This window comes from Solea senegalensis, linkage group LG6 (assembly GCF_019176455.1).
Source record: "Solea senegalensis isolate Sse05_10M linkage group LG6, IFAPA_SoseM_1, whole genome shotgun sequence".
Lineage (NCBI taxonomy): Eukaryota > Metazoa > Chordata > Actinopteri > Pleuronectiformes > Soleidae > Solea > Solea senegalensis.
In genome coordinates, this window is record NC_058026.1 from 24,128,413 (window position 1) to 24,147,858 (window position 19,446).

Sequence of the window (19,446 nt, forward strand, 5' to 3'; positions counted from 1 at the left end):
TGGATGAAAAATGTTCAACTGGGATCAACTCTTCTGTTTTTGTCAGTGTTTGGCACGTGCATGTGCGCGCGTGGGATTACAGATTAGAGAGAGATGGATGGAGCTCATTGGCTGCAGTGTTTCTCTCTCTCTCTCTCTCTCTCTCTCTCCTCACACACACACACACACAGAGTCCCTCCCCTTTGCATGTCGCTCTAGATCAGAAACAGTATCGCACCAACATCCTCCTATAACATCCAGTGCTGCTCCATCGATTAATTTCTGGAAAACACTTAACAAACTAATGACTATTGATGGCTGATTAATATTGCATCAACAACAACTGATTGGCGACAGTATCAAATGGTGATTGCCGCTTCCCATCGAGGCAGCAGCAGCCATGTGACTGGTGTTGCCCAATGATTCTGGATTCATAAAAGCCAGCAGATCATAAGTAAAGGAGGTTTGTGTGTGAGAGTGGAGAGAGAAGGAGAGAGAGCGCGTTCCCAGTTTATGGCTCACAGTTCGTCTAATTCGAGAGCAGTCGCGTCTTTGAAGGCAGACACTTGGCGTAAATGTACAGTTAAAATATTCTGCTCTCGGGTCCCCAGGCGGAGCTCCGACAGTCCCTGGCTTCATTAAATTTTCATCAGTATCCCTGTGAAAGGGGGGAAAATGTTCAGGGGGGGAAAGAGAAAAATAAAACAGAGGGCGTAATTATAACAAAAGGAAACAGCGCTGCCCTTTTCCTTTGGTGGAAAAGCTCCCACTGTGTCTTTTCAGTGCATGTGTAGGGCCCATGCATGTGAGAATGTGTGACTGTGGCTTTAAGGTGAACTGTTTTGGCTCACATGTTTATTATTATTATTATTGTTATTGTAATAATAATAATAATAAAGGCTCCATATATTTAAAAGAAAGCATCTTCGATTTTCTTCATTGTGCTGAACCCTTGTTTTTCACCCCCTCCTTTGCTCTATGTGTGATTCTTTTTTCATGGCTGGGGCAACATTGATTCGCTATCAAAGAATACTGATCGATTTTTTTTCCCCCCAATATGTGAAGTGAGCGCATGCATCAGCAGTGTAGTAGCAGCCTGGTCGTCTGCATGTGCATGTGCATGTCTGCCTGCGCTTCACTGCATAAAGTTAATTTCAATTCCCGATGAGACACTCACGCGCCACCTCTCCTCCCTGACCAGCGGTAATTAACCGGGATGGCTAATGACTACTTAACTCGCTCTTCATAATTATCTGCTTTTCATAATTCGATGTGTAATTTAATAATTCGCTCTTATTAACGTATTAAGTGAATGGCTCATTTAGTGGGAGAATTAGCAGCTCTCACCAGGAGCATCTTTTAATTGATGGACCATCATGGCTGTCTCATTAATAATAAGGCTCGTTTTGATACTCTTTTAAATATGTCACGAGGGCCATCCTCGTGACATGGATGGAACATGTTTTGGTTTATGGTTTTAATGGAATTTTGAATATTTACAATTTAATTTAATTTAAGTATTTGTAAGTCAAATATAACTATATATTTTTTTCGTTTTTATTTTTATTTTTTTTTTAAAACAATAATTTCTTCATCTGATACTTTTTAGCCTGAAGGCGTATAATAATATTTTATAGGGCAGTTATAAAAATGGAAAATCGCTTGACACTGACTGAGAGTCGACACTCTAATTGGCTAATTAATACATTTAATTTTTTTTAAGTCAATTGTTAGTCTTGCAAAATCGCATTATTTGTATTCCTGTTGGCATATCTTTTGTAAACACACACACACACACACACACATACTGCAGGTGCTGTAAATAATCAATATAAACGTTAGGGACAGGTTTCAGAAATGTTAATGTTAGGCTGGTGCAGCCTCTCAGTACTGTCTCTGTCCATGGTGCTGAAACTGAAACTCCAGCGGCCACTCAGTCAGACCTGCAGCCTCCTAACTGCAACTCTGCTGTGGACATGACATTGAGAATGCTCTTTGTATTTTATAAAAAAAAAACCCCACATCTTTCTCCTTCTATCTAATTTCGAAACCAAAGCTTTTGCATCAAAGCACGTGTACCCGCATGCACGCACGGTATATGTTTGAGTGTGTATTTAAATAGAGACGCGGGCACTGTTGGCAGGCGAGCTGTTTTTCTGGCGGCCTGACATCTGGCAAGTCTGCGCTCCAGGGAGCCATCCAGCTCTCCACAGACCCTCTGATTAGGCTCTAATAGAATATTAGCATTTGCTCCCAGGTAAAGGCAACAGTGAGCTGCATAAGCTTGCAGCAAAGTCTGCGTAGAAGCCACGTGTGTCTTTTAACATTGAAGGGTTTTAAGAACAGGGGTTCCTGTAAGGCCTGCTCCGTGGCGAGGCCTGGAGGAGCATGCATGGTGTGAGCTGAATTTAAAGCCAAAAATAATTATTAACAAAGCCTTTTCTAATTGTTGTCTACCACTGTCTGGCCCAGACAGTGGTAGACAACAATGACTGGTTGGAGGAGGTTTTTTGTTTTGTTTTTTTTCTGTTTAGTGCTGTTTTGCTCATGAGTACTCTGGACTCACGCCTGTTTGTAACATCAAACCTGACACCTATATGTATCGGTTATGTCGCGTTAGCCTGTAAAGAAAATGTTCCTTGACTCAACACTGCCTCGTGAATCCACAGAATAATCCTTTACAAGCTGTGCAGCACACAGCTAACCCGTTGCCCTCCTCCTCATCAATAAATAAATAGATGAATAAATAAAACAATATTAGTCTGGGTGAGCCACATTGCACAGTGCAGTCGTGTAAAAAAACGCCTGATTAAAATGTTAAAGTTTGTTCTTTTAATGAAACACATATTGCAGTTCAATAATTAAATAAATGGAAAAAAATCACATGAATGTCATAAATTAATAGAATAATTTAACCAGGAAACCTAAAGCAACATACATTACAGAAATAAGTTACCTCAGCTAAAACAACAATACAGCAAAAACCTGTACGGATATATTTATGTGCATCGACTGGTTCCAATGAACTATTTACATTGTACACGTATAACTTCCATGAAGCTGTTTCTTTTCAAGAAAACAGAAATAATAGCATTACTTAAACAAGGTGACTTTTTTTTAACAAGCAACGACGTCATAATGATGCGCGTATAGCCTATTTATACAAATAAATAGCAGAGAACATACATAAAATAATTTTAAAAAGAGAATACTATCTCATATATATCTCGATTGTACCGTCTCGAACGTTAGAAATCGTAAAATTAAAAATTTTGTGACTGTATCATTTCGCAGTCAGTTTCCCTTTTAAACCAGAACAACACACGTTCACTTGCTGTCAGAATTTGATTTTCTCAAGCAAAACGAGGAAGCCGGGGAATCCCAATAAATATATAATGAAGTAAACATGACCTCACTCAATAAATAGTTCATAAGATACAGGCCCACGCTGAATTGTAAACTTATTGCAGCCGGCGAGAAATCGCATGTTTTAATTGGGAAAGTCTCTGAAATCCTTACTTGGATATTTCCCCACATTGAGGCCTTATTATAAACAACCCCTTACCTCAATAACCCGAAACCCCAGCTATCATGAAAATATATCCCTGACTTAGATCACACATGGTAACAAAATATGTGGAATTAATTACACATTTAGACACAAAATTAAGTGTTTGACAAGTTAATAATTCATTTACAGAGGGTTATTTGGCAGTAATCTAATATTAGCTTTTAAGACCGAGTAGAGTGTTGTTGTCTTAAATCCCCTCGTGGACCCTGAATAGATGTCAGACTGCATCGTCATGAAACTCTGAGGGAGAAAAACAAAACGAAGCTTATCCTATAAGCCAACGGAATATATAAACACCAATAGTCACCAACCAAGTGCTTTTAAGATAAACTATAGTCAAACGCCGTTTTTATTCGTGTCTAACGGAAACCATAGTCCTCATTTTAAATTAATGATCATAAATAAAAAACAATGAAAGGATATGGAGTCCTGTAAGTCATTAAAAAGGTGAATAAGTGTGGAAACAGTGTTCTTACTTGCTCTGTCTTTACTTGACTCCATATCTCCCTCTCACTCAGCGAGTAAAAGATGTGACTGTGGTGGGGCGGTTTTTTTTTGTTTCTTTTTTTTTTGAAGTTGTTGTTTTTTTCAGTCTGTACAGTTTTTTTGTTTTTTAGGAATTTTTCGAAGTTCATAGCACAAAGTCGTCGATGATTGAAAAAAGGTGTGATAGGAAATATGATACAAATCGTCTCTAAACAGTTCCAAGTCTTTTGGTGGGTGGTTCGGTGGTTTAAAGCGATTTTTCTAGACGCATGCTGAGTATTTCATTCGTTTCTGTTTCTGCCGCTGGTTGCAAAACCAGACCCGCACCACGTTCTTTTTCAGGTCCAGCTTTTCTGCGATTGCTGCGATTTTCTCCGATGAGGGACGCGGCTGAATGGCAAAGTAGGCCTCCAGTGATCGCTTCTCCGGCGCAGCTATCGACGTGCGCTTCCTCTTTTTCTCAGCGCCGTTGAACAACTCGGGTTTATTAAGTTTCTCCCTGTGTGATTTCTCGGCTTCTTCTAGCCACGCTTGCAGGATGGGCTTCAACGCGATCATGTTGTTGTGTGAGAGTGTGAGGGACTCGAATCGGCAAATGGTGCTTTGGCTGAGGGAGCCCACCCCAGGAATCTTAAGGCTGGCCAAAGCTGCCCCTACATCCGCCTGCGTAACCCCGAGTTTGATCCGTCTCTGCTTAAACCTCTCCGCGAACGCTTCCAAGTCCCTTGGATCGGCGTCCACATCATTCATGCCCATGTGCGGCGGTAGCCCGTGGGCATGAGCCATGTTGATGGCTGCCTGGTGCATGTGGTTCATGCCCGCCATGTGGGCAGGGTGTGCAGCCGTGGAAACCACCGAGCCATCCGGCCCAGCCATGGCGCCTAGTGCCAGTCCCGGGGTGATGTGGTCCAGCAGGTCTCCTTCCAGCGCCTGGTGAGGCTGGTGGTGGTGGTGATGGTGGTGGTGATGGTGGTGGCCAGACAAGGCGGACGGATGAGAGATAGGCACCGAGGAGGAGGAGGAAGACGAGGTGCAGGGGAGAGTGTTCATGGTGTGGTAGGTTGCGTCCGGCTTGAAGGGACTGTGGTGTGGAGGGTGGTGGTGGCTCTTGGTCTGCGAGACTATATCCACCGCCGCTAGAGCTTCAGCTCGGGCCAACAAACTCTCATCCAAGCCTCCGAATATATTGCTCTGCAATTGCAAATAGAATGCACACATAACTGTCAGCAGGGAATTCGCCCTCCACTCCTCGGTTTAAAACATTTCCAGAATGTGAAAAAAAGAAATCCTAAAAAAAAAAAGGAGGGAGCACACAAAACAAGACACATGCAACATCCCAGGTCATAAAAATTAATACGCAAAGGCAAAGCCGACTGAATACATAAGTTGAGCTGAGGAAAAAAAAAATATGGAGGTGTTGGGTGATTTGCTGTGCAGACATGAAAAAAACATCAAGCAGAAAAAAAAAGGAAAAAAGTGGGCTGTCAAAATGTGCCTTTAAGCAGTGATTATGCAGAATACGTACCGGTGGGGTTGGGAGACAGGCTCGCCGCATCGCCTCCGAGCTGCTGCTGATGATGGTGTTGCTGTGTCGGGAGGACGAGCAGGAGGAAGGTGCATTGGAAGTCAGCGTGGAGGATGAGGAGGAATGCAACGAGTACTTGGGTTCGGGCAAGCTGGTGTGAGCCATGGCGAAAGGCTGCTTGCTGTTGAGAGACATCATCATCATATTTGCTGGCGTCCGAGCTTCAGCAAGTTCCTTTTAATAAGTTAAGACTCCGCCTCCTCGCTCGGGAGTTGAAGCCCAATTGCTTCGCAGGAATCTCGAGTCACTGTCGAATAAAGTGCAGGCTGAAGATGGAGGTCCAACACTGAAGTTCTCACATCTATTTATGATTAGTGGCGGAGGTGGTGTGGATGAGGTACCGCGGCTTTTTTCACCGACGAGCCATGCAAGTGCGCGCAGCCCCGACACCCTTTTTTTTTTCCTTTGTGGACTTGATCTGCTTCTTTCCTTCAACTATCTCCACCTTGAATCATATGAAATCATGTACTTTTGTTGTTGTTGTGTGCCTTGGATTATTTGGCACAGCTCCTCGTGGATGACGCCAAAAAAAAGGAAGAAGGAAAAAGAGATATTCAAAAGTTTTTTTCTCTCTCTTTTTCTCTTAGGATTTCCTGAAAAAAAACACTTGAAGTTTAAAAACTGTTGTCGCTGAAAAAAATGTTTTTTTTTGGTTAAAAGTTTCCTTGTTGAAATGACCGCAAGTGAGAAGTGATGGCGGTGACGGTCTCTGTTGTTGGTTACCTCTCCTCCACTACGATGAATGCTGCGGGGACTCGAACTGCCTCTGCTCTGAGGCGAAGGGCAGACTGAGTCTCTCTCCGCCTCTCTCTCTCTCTCTCTCTCTCTCTCTCTCTCTCTCTCTCTCTCCCTCCCTCATACACACACCCTCTCTCTCTGTGGTTCTTTCGCTCCCCCCCTCTCTCTCACACACACTCACGTACACACTCTTTTGCAGCTGTACCTGAAAAACCCTTTTCATGATTTATTATTCTTCATTACCCTCAGCAGCAGCAGCAGCACCACCACCACCACCGCTGGGGATTCTGCGCATGGGCAGTCTGCGACAGGACATTTATTTCAAATGACTCTTACCACCAACACCACAAAGTTCACAGACCTCCCGAATTCCGGTGTTGTTATTATATTTTTTTTTTTTCTGTTTTAGCACCAAATTTTTTTCTTTTAATTGTTGAATATTACAAGCAAAAAAAAAATCAGCACGTGCTAAACAGACACCATGGACAGCTCCACATCCACCACTTATATGAAAATAAATCTAATTATATGCCTGTCATATTGCTGTCACTTGAGATAAACAAAATAAATTCAAAATTATACAAATAAATGAAATCAAGAAAATCTCAATTTTAAGACATGTTTCTACTTTGCTGCTATTTTTTGCCAGAAATGAATGTGAAATCCTCGCGAGTGGGTTTTTTCGTATTGTTATGCAATGGATTTTGCTCTCCAAAAACCCCCCAAACACTATAGTAAAAGGACTTATAATGAATGGCGATAAAAGAAGATTTTATTTTAAATAATTAGCCCCATTTAATTGCAAATCTATATACTTGTCATATCAGGCTATTATCTTATCTCTCTATCCCCCCACCCTCTAATTAAGCCACTTCACTGGTAATGTAATTAAAACGCTGTAATTAACAAGGCGTGTGTAATTTGTTTTAATATGGTCATGTATATGGAGGAAGAGATAATTGTTATGATGTAACGAAGCTCGCGGAGTTTAAAAAAAAAGCATCTCGGATTTTGTTTGCCTTTTTCTTGTGTGGCTCTAATTTTCACAACACCTCCCTCTCTCTCTCTCTCTCTCTCTCTCTCTCTCTCTCTCTCTCCCTCCCTCTCACACACACGCGCGCGCGCGTGTAAATGTAGCACATCTTTGCTGCAGGTGTGAAATAATAACGATTATTGTATTTGACAGAGAGTAGAATTATCTTTCAATCTCCTTAAATGTGTTAATCATGTCAAGCAGTCTACATTAATTCCATCCTGTTCCACTGGTGGTTATTAAATGTGGCGCTTTCCTAATTATGGGATAGATGTCCTCGTGCAGCCCCGGCGTGTGTGGTCACAGCGTGTGCATCGCTCCAATCAAGTGTGGGAGCGTTCTTTTGTAAATGGAGGTTAAACGCTACAGATCAGCGTTAACGTGGCGCGTCGTCGTGAAAGTCAACTCCCGTGTTTTTTTGTTGTTGTTTTTTATGTTGTTTTGACGCATGTAGACGTGCAGTATAAGTCCCCACGGCCGCGACAAACAACAACAACTATTGGCATTGCTGCAAAAAAAAAAACACTTTTACAACGCAAGAAAATCATCAAGCTGCAGCAAAGAGATGTGTTCCTCCTCCCCAGCGGGACAACAGGCGCTGCTGATGCTGCTGCTGCTGATGCTGCTGCTGCTGCAGGAGCCATGCACCTCCTCACATCAGGAGACAGAGAGATCAGGCTCAGGAGACATCAAGGACTAATCAGTGTCTGCTCATATATACCGACAGACTGATTTATAATGAAACTTTAAAGAAATCATTTATATTTCACCACCTCTAAATCGCAGTATGAAATTTTCATCCACAATGAAACACACACACACACACACACACACAAAAGTATATCTTAAGTCAAATAAATCAGACCGCGCTGCTTCAAGGCAATTGACTTTGAAGTGCGTTTTCAACATTTTTTTTACCTTTTACTTCCTGTGGCAACAGCTGAGTTTCACAGTTTCACAAAATCACTGTCATGGCACAGGAACACAATTTAAGGTGCAATGCCAGATATTTCAGTATTAGGGGAATCAGAAAATCTTTAATAGTTTGGAAATAATATACATGCTAGTGTAGTGTTTTTGGGGCAATATTTATTATATACACAGGCTGTAATAGCACAGTTGTATATGCAACATTATAATTTTTACCTTGAATAATTTATGAGGTGAAATAAATAAATAAATCTCACTCATAGCAGGGCTTTATTGAGGAAAGCAAATGCTCTGATTTTAACAACATCTCAGAATTATTATTATTATTTTTTTACTATATGCCAAGTAAAAAAAACAACAAAAAAAACTATTAAAGCCCCATCCCCCGCCCCCCGAGAATGGGTTTGTTTGGTTGTGTCACCTTTTAAAAATTGTACCTCATAGTCGGCTAAATGCTCTCCCCCCTCTTGATTTTATTTCGTGTCATCATTCTGATGCAGTAATTGGAGAGAATGTTGCCATCATAAAAGGACTTGTCTCTGCTGGAAGGTGCAGTTATGCCTTGCTTTCAACAAACACAAAAACCTCAGTAGACTTGTGCACGGAAAAATATTTCCTCACTTCAATGAGTTTTAATGCACAAATAAATCTGCGCTTCCTCTGAATAAAAGTAAAGTCAAAGTACAACAGAGCAGCACATGCAGCAAGGCTTGATACAACTCAGGTGACTTGTTTGCTTTTTTTTTCCCTTCCTCCTTCCTCCTCTCCACACTATCTTACTTACATCTGAATCAAGGAGTGCTGCAGAGGTGTCTGTGTGCTTTACACAAAGACATACTCTTCTCAGCCTCCCTCAGGAGCTCTTCACGTTAACAATCCCAATTACACCGAGACCACCAGAGACAGCTGTTTTTATTACAGAACCGCTCCTTTGTGCCGCCAACAAGGTATCTCCGCTCCGAGACTGAACACAGAGAGGAAAGCTACAGTGAGAGACAGAGGAGAGAGGGAGAGAAGTGGGGAGTGAAGTGGATGAAGTCTCTTGGCTGCTGGTGATGCCTTTATTCACAGCTTCCCCCTCCCTTTTCTGATCTCGTGGAGCTCCTTACATGTCGGAGCAGAAGGTCAATGCTTGTTGGGAGACGGCCTCCAAAGAGATCTGGATCTTACTCAAGGCAACAGCAAATCACACACAAAGAGGGGGAGGGGGTGGGGGTGTTTTAGCTGCCGCCCGCCGCCACCAGTGGTGCTTTATTTATTCATCTGTTTTACCTGGGAAATGTGGCAGAAAACGCTGGCTTTAATGTGTTGTTTAAATGCATACAACTTAAGGTACAAGCCTTCCGGGTTTACTAAATGTCACACACTGAACTGTAGCTCTCAGAGGGAATAAGGGGCTCAGCATTTGATGTAATTAAAGAGGTTTCAAAGACTGCGTTTGAGAGCATCAACACGGACACAGCTTGTTTGTTGTCTGCCGCGTTAACAAATCCACAAATTTAAGTGCACAGCGTGAATGAGATATTATGACATGTTCCAGTAAGGTTTCTTTGCTGATAGAGGATGAAACATTACTGAATCATTTCTTATTAACGCAATTTAAAGTCTCTGTGTCTCACATTGTCAGTTTCGTCATTGGAATGGATTACACAATACTCATTCAGTCATTATTTGTGGCACGTAAGTGCTTCATTAAAGCAGTTAGCACAAGATAGGGGGAACTTATTATTATATTGCACTATATTCTGTTTTGTAATTAAATTCCATTCTACATTCCATGAAAATCCATTCTACTGTATATGAAGAAGATTCTTTGCTTTATGCATTGTGTCCACCTGAGGTCAGAACACAGCACTGGCATATTATTACTTTACAAACAGAATTCATTTGCACTACACATGAAGTCCAAAATTCCCTCTTCACTTGGCTCCGCTTACGTCATCAACGGCACATTGTGGACATTTTAAGAGTTGTTGCCACAGATGTTGAATACCAGTGTTACATGAACTGATCACTAGATTTGTCTGGCTAGTGACCTTTGTCAGCTGTGTGCACTAAAGGCCCATGAAAGCAAAACAGTTGAGTGAAAGAAGCTTCATTTTCGGATTTAAGTAACTCTTATCCGCTGGGTCATCTCCACAGTCATCACCTTTCACATTATTATAAGAATATTGGGTCTTTTGACATAAAAAAAAATATTGATTATTGCCATTTCTTTAAACTATATAAGATACAGATTATTTACCTTATAAAACCGAGCGTGTCACTGATTTTTTTGCATGAGTGCACTTTGCATTACTGTAGGTAGGCAACGTTTTGTGCTATTGGAAAAATTCCAACGGTTTCTAAAAGTTGAGAAGTTGTGTGGTTATTACGGTAATTTCACTCGCGTTGTTTCATGAAGACCGAGAATCAGCGTCTTTGTCGCCAGAGAGGAGAGAATGGGAAGCACACCTAGACTTTTGCACATTGAGAGACAGAGAAACCCTAACCCATGCAAAGTCCGTTGTTTGTGTACAACTGCAGTGTTTTCTAAATAAACCTTTTTGTTTTTCTTCATTTTAAATTGTTAACACATTATTTTATCATGCAGTAAATTGTACATAACTGCCAGAAGTTATTCTGTAAAAATGGGCAAAAGCACTTAGTTACAGGACATTCTCTGGTCCTATTGTGGTTAAAATAAGTCCAGGTGGACAGTTTGAGGGTTAGGTGTTAAAGGGTTAATTATAGGCAGATAATATCTGCAGCTAATGTAAAATCCAGAGCACTGAATAAAAAACAAACAAACACTCATTTACACAATTTCGGTTTCTGTAGAATCTTTAGAGTAGAGTTGATAATCTCGGTGCTGTTGATCGATAGTGTGTTTATAATTCTCCGAATCATTATGTTCGTTATCATGGTTACTGCTGACAGTAGTATAGTAAGCAAAGACAAAGCCGGCTACAACCTGGACAAGTGGTGAAGTCGAGAGTCAGGTGTGCCATGAGGTCAGGAAAACAAATAACACTGCCACCAATTTCCTTACCACACACCAGGTACCAACGTTTGGGGTGGGGGTGGTGGTGGTGGGGAGTTTGGGGGAATTAGATTCTGGCCCAGTTGTGCCTATAGGCTGCGGGGCAGCAGATGATAAGGTCAACCCTCATAATGATGTCACATACCTTTAGGTAACTCAGATCAATATCAAGAGAGGCGGCTCATAACTGACAGCCAGTCAAATAAAGCCTGTCTCGCAAAAGGAGAAGAAGAAAAAAAAAACATTCGCTTTGAGATTGTCTCCTCCCGTTAAAATGAGATCTGCTCTTTCTCTCTGTCTCCCTCTCTCTCTCTCTCTTTCCCTCGTGATGCCTTTCGCAAAAAGATCATATCGGTGGAAGCCTTTTGTGATCCTTCAGATGACCGACAGTTTGGGCAAGTGTGACCGATAATCCTTGCAGGAAGTAAACAACGGGAGAAAGTTGAAATGTAACCCACGTGGTAAAGCACACGTTGCTGTTAACCGCATCCATTTGATGCAACATAGTTCTGCTGGATAACGTTTGACATGACAGAAGTTCCTTTGAGTAAACCTGACCTTGAATATATATGAGAGGCAACACTTCAGAGCATGTGACTATAAAGAATGCATATGTCATGTGCTATGCAAGTGATTAATGTAGCAGGATGATTGCAGAATTCTGTCCAACCTGGATGAACATCCCCGCTGCCTCTCTCATTAGTTTGACTGTCCCACATGGTAATAAATTGCTTGTCATTGGGTTGTCTAATGGTTGATGCTAATTGACCTCCTTTCCCTTTTTCTTCTGCACAAATGAAAAGATTTCCTCCGTCCTGTGATGGAGCATGTCACAATCTGATCCGACAAATTAAAAAGCTCTCTGCTGTCACACTGTCATCATTCGAAGCCTTTGCCTCATCAGCTATAATGATCATTTTTCTTCACTGGAGCCACTGCACATGTACTGCCAAACACAATACTTAAAGGGGCTCACTGCTGTAGATGTGAAGTGTGCGTGCGTGTGTGTGTGTGTGTGAGAGAGAGCGACACACATATGTGCTGTCTGTCATCTGTAAAATCTTCTGCACAGTTACTCTCCTTCAACCTTAAGATACGGGTGTTTTTTCTGTTGTATTTTACTTTGGGTTTAGTACATATTTGGAATCGATTTTCATGTTAACTTTCCAAGTCAATCAAATGGCTGCAAACACATTTGTGTTGAAAATAACATCAAATGTATTTATTTAAAGGATTAAGTAGATAGACCAGTGTAACCTCCTTCTTAACAACATCTTTTCTGAGCATGTTTTTCTTTTTGGTCTTTTTGTAACATGTGAGGATCAGTCTGTAAATCTATTGGCCTGAACGAGACGGCAACACGAGCGCTCGGCCACCACAAGTTATTGGCTGCAGAGCGAGATGATGACACTCATTACTTGCAGTCAGCATGTACCTCATCTGTGGCCAAAACAGAAATTGAGCGTGACACTCTACCTGCTGACTTTGTATGTCTAACTTATAATTTATGCGGTGTACCCATAGTATTGACAAAAATGCAGCGCGGTGATCAAAGCAAGTCATTCAGGAGGTTGGACAGGGCCACGAAGACAGGGCCTGTAACACTAATGATCTTCAATTGCTCACCTATTTCTCTGGGAGCTTTGCGCAGCTCCCTAGCAAGTCCCCCGTCCTCCCCCTGGAGGTAATTGTGCCTGGCTGGTTAGGTGACAGGTGTCAAGTGGCCCCTCCTCACCTGATTCATCATGCTAAGCAGAGAGGAAAAGTCGACCTCTCCTTCTCTCTCCTTCTCTCTCGATCTGTCTCTTTCTTGTACCCTCATATGAGTAGTTTGTCATTACTTCAGAGTGCCCCAACACACACACACACACGCCGTATATGACGGTGTTTAGAATGCACTATGCAATCAGTTCTTACACCACTGTAATATGGTTTCAGCTGTTCATGTTGACTCATGTGGTTATTGAGCTCACGTGGAGTGTTATGTTGATGTATAGAGAGAACAGCTGCTGCTATTATGTTACATATCAATTACACTTTATAGTCAAAAGTATGGAATTGGATTTGTGTAACTTTTGTAATCTTGCAAACATTGGATGCTTACAAACTTAGGGAACCAGTTTTCCCCAGGAGTTCCAGACAGACAGCGACTCCAGGCCTGTGACTGCTTCCAGTCGATTGAGCTGTCGCTCCAAAACTTCATAGCCAATCAGCAGGCAGCTTCCGAAGGCCCGCCCATGGTCAGAATTGCAAACAAAAAAAAAGGCACAAGAATAATAGTAAGAAGAATTTAGGGAGGGCGCAAACACAAAAGAGACCGATCATTGCAAACAAAAAGTGTATTTTTAAACAAATAAAATACAATATTTTTTAATGATTTAATCGATACTTTATTTGCAATTTGTGTATATTGATTTTGTGGTTTATTTTTGTTTGCTCAACTCAAAAAAAGTGTTGCTCGCTTCTTGTTTGTATCTATTGACACAAATCTAATTCCATAAAAAAGAGCCAATTTACAAGCAGGAATAGTAATAAATCCAGGTTGCTTGTTTTGTCCATGGAATCGTCTAAAAACTAAAAAAATCATATTAGCTGAAGATTTGGAACTTAAATGACTTAAATAGAGTAAAATTGTTAGATTTGATTAAATAACTGCTCAAGTAGCTGGCCACTTTTTTCCAATGAACTCAAAGTTTCTTAAAACATCTACAAATTACCATTTCATTTAAAAGGAAATAAACAAGAAACATTCACATTTGTGATGTAGAAACTGTCAGTTCTTAAAATCACAATCATTACAAAGTGGACGAGGAAGCACAGCAGCTTTGAGGCTCTGGTCGTCTTTCTGGGCAGAATAACTGGCAAGAGTTTCGTGCACAACTGAGTGAACACACAGAGTGATTCATTCACATAGGTAGTGACAGGCAGGTTAGCACACTGGCCATGCTGCGGTCCAACATGTGCTTTTTCTGGCATAAACACTGACCTTGTCAGGGCCAGTAGTATTCATCGAGACAAAAACCTGGTGCCAATGAGGTAGAGTCTCAGTTCTGAGGAACTGAACGGGATTTGAATAGTGGTTAGGTTAATGATAGGGTCAGGCATTATTAACTGGTTATGGTTAGCGATAAGGCTTTGTTCAGGCTGTCCCAAATGAATGGAAGCCAACGCTGTGTCTTAAGAAGAATAGCTGTGCAAACGACACACACACACACACACACACACACACACAGAGAGACCACACCCTCACCGTGCCCGCCTGTCTAAGCAGAATTCCACAGGGACCTGCCATACACACGCTCTCACACACACCCCAGTCATTAATTCCTGCTTTGCATCTCCACACCATGTAATATTTATGGGTCACCGCAGCTTTGTATTCACAAATGGAAACGCCAAGAGAAAAAAGGCAGAAGACGCGATACCTCAATCAATCCCGTGAATAAGGTTCAGATTGTCACATCATGGCTTTCTTCTTCCCCTCCACTACGCCAGTGCTTAGGCAGCATTCTTTCCTTTGACCTCTAAACAAGTGTTTTGTATGATGGATTGTCAGATACAACCTTTGAGATGGAGTCACATTAAACTCCCTTAGAGTTAACAAAGCTCAAGACGGAGGTGTTTTGACTGAAATTTTCACAGCAGCGGAATTTTGGGGAACAACAAAACTGCATTAGTCAGTAAAAATGAGTGCAGGCTTAAGACAATTTTTGCCAGATATGACACTACAGAGCATAAACGACACTCGCAGCACACAAACACGTGCCTCTACTCTGGATCTCCACACTAATCAGGGGAAGCCTTTGGTGCAGTTCTCCCCATCTACATCTGACGGATCATAATTATGGATCTTTTTTCCACTTCCCAAGATGCTTCCCGAAAACGTGTGGGAACCAAACCCTCCCTGCCTTTCATATGAACACTGGTGTCAAGACAGAGCCCTGAGGAACCCCCAGTAGAGCATGGCTCACCAGACCCCTGTAGAGATTTGAGGACCACTTTGGAACTCTAATCCACTCAAAATGTGCTGATAATTTTCCTTGCCAGGACACTCTCTGCCTGGTGTCACAAGAGTGGCCTCCCGGGAGCAGATCAGCCAATGATAACAAAGTAGCCAGATGTCTGGTGCTGGCAGTGTCCCAGAAGCCAGACAGCAGCACGCAGCAGCATCCGCTGTGGGCCACAGATCAAAGATACCTGAGAATTACTTATGGGCACAAAATATGTGTTGCTTACTCTACAGTTCCCATTAATAACAATCTGGGAGAATTTGTATTTCTAATTAACTCTTTTCTTTCGGCTCACAAAGTGCTGTAGGTTGTGTTCGGCTGCAGCAGCAATTTTTTTCTCTGTTGCAACTCTTGAGTCGACAACAGGAAGTCGGATGCAGGAGCCAGTGTCTGAAGGAGCCAGATCAGCTTTAACTGCAGTTCTGAGGCTCAGAACACCCCGTGAATTGCCTCAATAAACAAACAAACAGTGCGAGAGTCAGCGTATTTACATCTAATCATGCTGCATGGCACCTCTTTAGACTGGCCCTTGATGCATAACGCGAGAACTATAAGTGTTGACGTGGAATTGATTCAGCTGAGGTGTGTGACATTTTAATTATAAATGACTTTCTTTTTTTTTCCACAAGTTCTTTCCCAACAATACTGGAGGTGAGGTGATGTGAGTAAAGACCAGGCCACTTACACCAGAATAACCTGTATATTTATGCGTCATAATCAGCAAGCAATGATTTACACTTTGTACACGCTTTGCAGCCTTGGCTTGTTTTGCACCGTGGCTGTTTGTGTTAGTCACAATGACATTTAGACACATTGCAGTTCCACGTTGTTTTCTCCTGCAGGCCCTGAACTTCTCTTAGAGGCCTCCATTTATTCCGTCACACTGTATGTGTTATGTTTAATATACAAATATTCAGAGTAGACCCTTGACTTTGAACTGAGAAGAATAGTTGAGCTTCCTCTGCCTGGAGAAGTCGTTTGTTGCTGCTTCTTTTTTTCTTTTTTTCTTCATCTTTATGAGGTGGAAGAGGAGTATTTCAACTCACACACATTTGTGCTTTATTTTGTTTGGCTCACTGTGTTCTCGTGCACTGTTCAATGGATGGATGATGTGCGTCCCATGCAATATTAATAATTAAGCAGAGAAAGTGTTGCTGCATGTCCTTATTTGATAGAGATTCCCCCATTACACCCCTTCCCCCAATTATGTATATTACCTTTGGTGGTGCACGGTTCATGCAAATTCTCATTTGCATGGCTCTCTTGAATGTGCTATCTGCTGGCTGGAATCCCTTAAAGCTTATAGTCAGCACTGCCCTTCATCAGATGTTGGTTGTGACCTTTTCTCTTTTTATGTTATTCTACTATGACTCACTGTTTGAAGTGCGCACATGAACAACTGACAAAAAAGAGAATTCTTTATCAAGTCATGTCGTGTTTCCATTGTTTTTGGCTCAGATACAGATAATGTTAAATATCTCTTCTTTTTCTCACTTTCCTGAGGTAATCAGCGTTTTTTAAAGTCACATTTTTCCTATTTCAGGATGCTAAATAATGCCCAAAATGATCTTACCGCCGCTTCATTGATGCTGCTGATGCTTTATTGTCAGGGCTGAAATATGCTGTAATTAAGGTTTCTGTTGTTAAATGTGCCACTTCTCTTCACATTTAACTTTTTTTTCCAAGATGGAATTGCTTAACAGAAAGACTTCTTTAATGAGTGTATTTAAAGTTAAGGTTACTCCAGGTCATTTTCTTTCTTATATCGTTTACTTGGAAATGTAACTTTTAAAAAAGGCCTAAAACTGCTTCAATGAGATCCTGTCTCCCAGCTCCGGCAGCTCATCACTCCTAAAACAGCCGCTCTCGTCCATCCCGGCCCCGACCGTTATTAATGTGCGCTGAATTATTTAGCAGGGTAAAATTACCATGCTCTTTTGAAAAGATTTTTGCCTACACAATTAAAGAGCATTATAGTGATTTTTAGTTGAACAAGAATTATGACTGTTTTCTCTCCACTCTGCTGCACTTTCTGGCTCCGTTATTAGGAGCTGTGGGTAAGCGCGGTTGTTAAGACCCGCTACACTCTGCTTATGTCTGACTGCCAGGAGAGGTTGTGCTCCAGCTTTGACCTGGACCATGATGAGCAGCTAATGGATAATGGATGAAGTATACGTTCAACTTCCGCAGAAAAGGCCGCCATAAAGCTCCGTTAAAGGAGCTGTATTGTCGGGCTGTTTGAAAAGTACACGTGTGAAAGACGCCTGGCTTTAAATATCTATTTATGTGTCACGTGGCTGCTGGCGTGAAAAAGGTGTATTGTAATTTCTTTTCAATCTTTTAGAGTTTAAAATCAAAGTGATTTTCCTGTAAGACGAGCAGATCTTCTGGAAGTTTAACAGTGCCATATTATATTGGTGTTGTACAATAACAGCATGAGCAGGAGCGTTTGCCGGGCCTTCACTCTTATTCCTTGCGGACAACTGTCCACATCTCAACCACAGACCAACAATTGGCAGTAATTGGCACGTTGCCTCGGCTGTCCTAGGAGAGATCTGAGAGCGCACACGGCCACGGACAGGCTGCCCTTTCCACCAATTACAGAGTTGTCTCCTCGTGGGGCGGGGGCTGGGGGAGGTCTACCTCACTGCTACCTTGTCTCTTGATCAAAATGATTTGTGGAGATCCTTTTTTCTCTCACTCCTCTCTTCGTCTTGTCTGCCTTTCTCCCGCCACTGAGGCACTTCTGTGTGTGAAGTGCTAGTGAGAGTCTTCAGTCAAGGACCCCAACCAGCGACTGACAGCCTTACAGTAGCAGTCAGTGGGACGTTGACATTAGAGGTGCTCTGACAGTCAGGCTGTGCTAGACAGGCCTTCCAGTGAAAACACTACACACAGGTCTTTGCTGCTGGTTTTCCTAATACATCACTTGCTGGCTCTCTTCTCTTTATGAACTTTATTTTGTCCACGGGTGGATGTGACACTGAATCGGGCTTGGCAGAAGCTGAAGTTTCTACCAAACAGCTGAACTTGACTCTTTTCTTTTTCACTTGTGCTCTTGTTGCTGGTGTATTGGCCTTTTGTTGTTGTAGTCTCCAGGCATAAGCAGCGTGTATGATGGCTTAGACGCAATGATAGCAAGCGTCTCATGTGGGTAGAGATGTGCAGGCCACACAAGGCACCAGGGGACCCCAGTGCAAAGGATCAGAGGCCTGCGAACATTACCCAGTTAATGCCACAGGGAAGGCTGTGGAACCAACACCCAATCCCCTTATTTTCTCCCCTGTCGTTCTCTCTTGTCCTCAAAGCCTATGTCTCTCTGCATTGCACTTCAGTAAATTTGAGGAGGCGAGGAGATGCTTCCTACACTCAGAAATATGTGTCAGGCTACTGGGTTATGTTGTGTTGCAATGTAACTGTGGAAGGCAACAAAAGCAAGTGCGCACAGAGAAGAAGAGAAAAGAAACACCCCTAACTTATTCTCTTTAATCCAGCGTGAGATATTGAGAACTAGGTTAACTCATACCTCCCGTTATCCAACACTTTGCCTTCTTCAGCATGTCATAAATCACTATTTACACATGTGGGCCTGGAAGTGTATTTCTTTGTTAATTCAACAATTAGCACAGGTAAATCCTCAACCCTCGCCACAGGTTGACAGGCTCACACTAAAGCAGCTTTATTTCTCTGCGAGAACCTTCATGAGGGGGGGGCCTACCTAATATGCTGTCTGGCCCCGAGGCCTGTGGGAGTATGGTTGGATTATTATGTTAATGCGTGTGCCTCCTGCCCTCTGCTCAGTCCCAGCTGGCCTCCCTGTCGTTAGGAAGTGCTTTGCTCTGACAGAGGAGTAATATGCTCCGTGATTGAGGGGCCAAAAGATCGAGCTCTATAAGAGAGGGGCCAATGCCGATAAGCATATGATACAAGTGCCATTGTATGCGAATGCCTCGGAGACATGGAGGATGACTTAGCAATTCCTATGGATTTCAGTGGACGTATGAATATGTATAAGAGCTGTGTGGTCTTTTTTTGTGTGCGTGTGGCTGGATTTAATTGCCCATAGCATTATATCTTCTGCCATGCATTTTA

At 42.2% G+C, this 19,446-nt stretch overlaps 1 protein-coding gene across 1 annotated transcript; it reads right to left on the reverse strand.

The window, feature by feature from the left end:
- Positions 1-2,796: 2,796 nt before the first annotated feature.
- pou4f2 (POU class 4 homeobox 2) lies at positions 2,797-6,195 on the reverse strand. The gene is made up of 2 exons (XM_044027474.1): positions 5,562-6,195; positions 2,797-5,227 (listed from the first exon to the last, which is right to left on the reverse strand). The coding sequence occupies exons 1-2, from the start codon at positions 5,763-5,765 to the stop codon at positions 4,298-4,300; spliced, it is 1,134 nt and encodes a 377-aa protein (XP_043883409.1). The 5' UTR covers positions 5,766-6,195; the 3' UTR covers positions 2,797-4,297.
- Between the last annotated feature and the right edge of the window lie 13,251 nt (positions 6,196-19,446).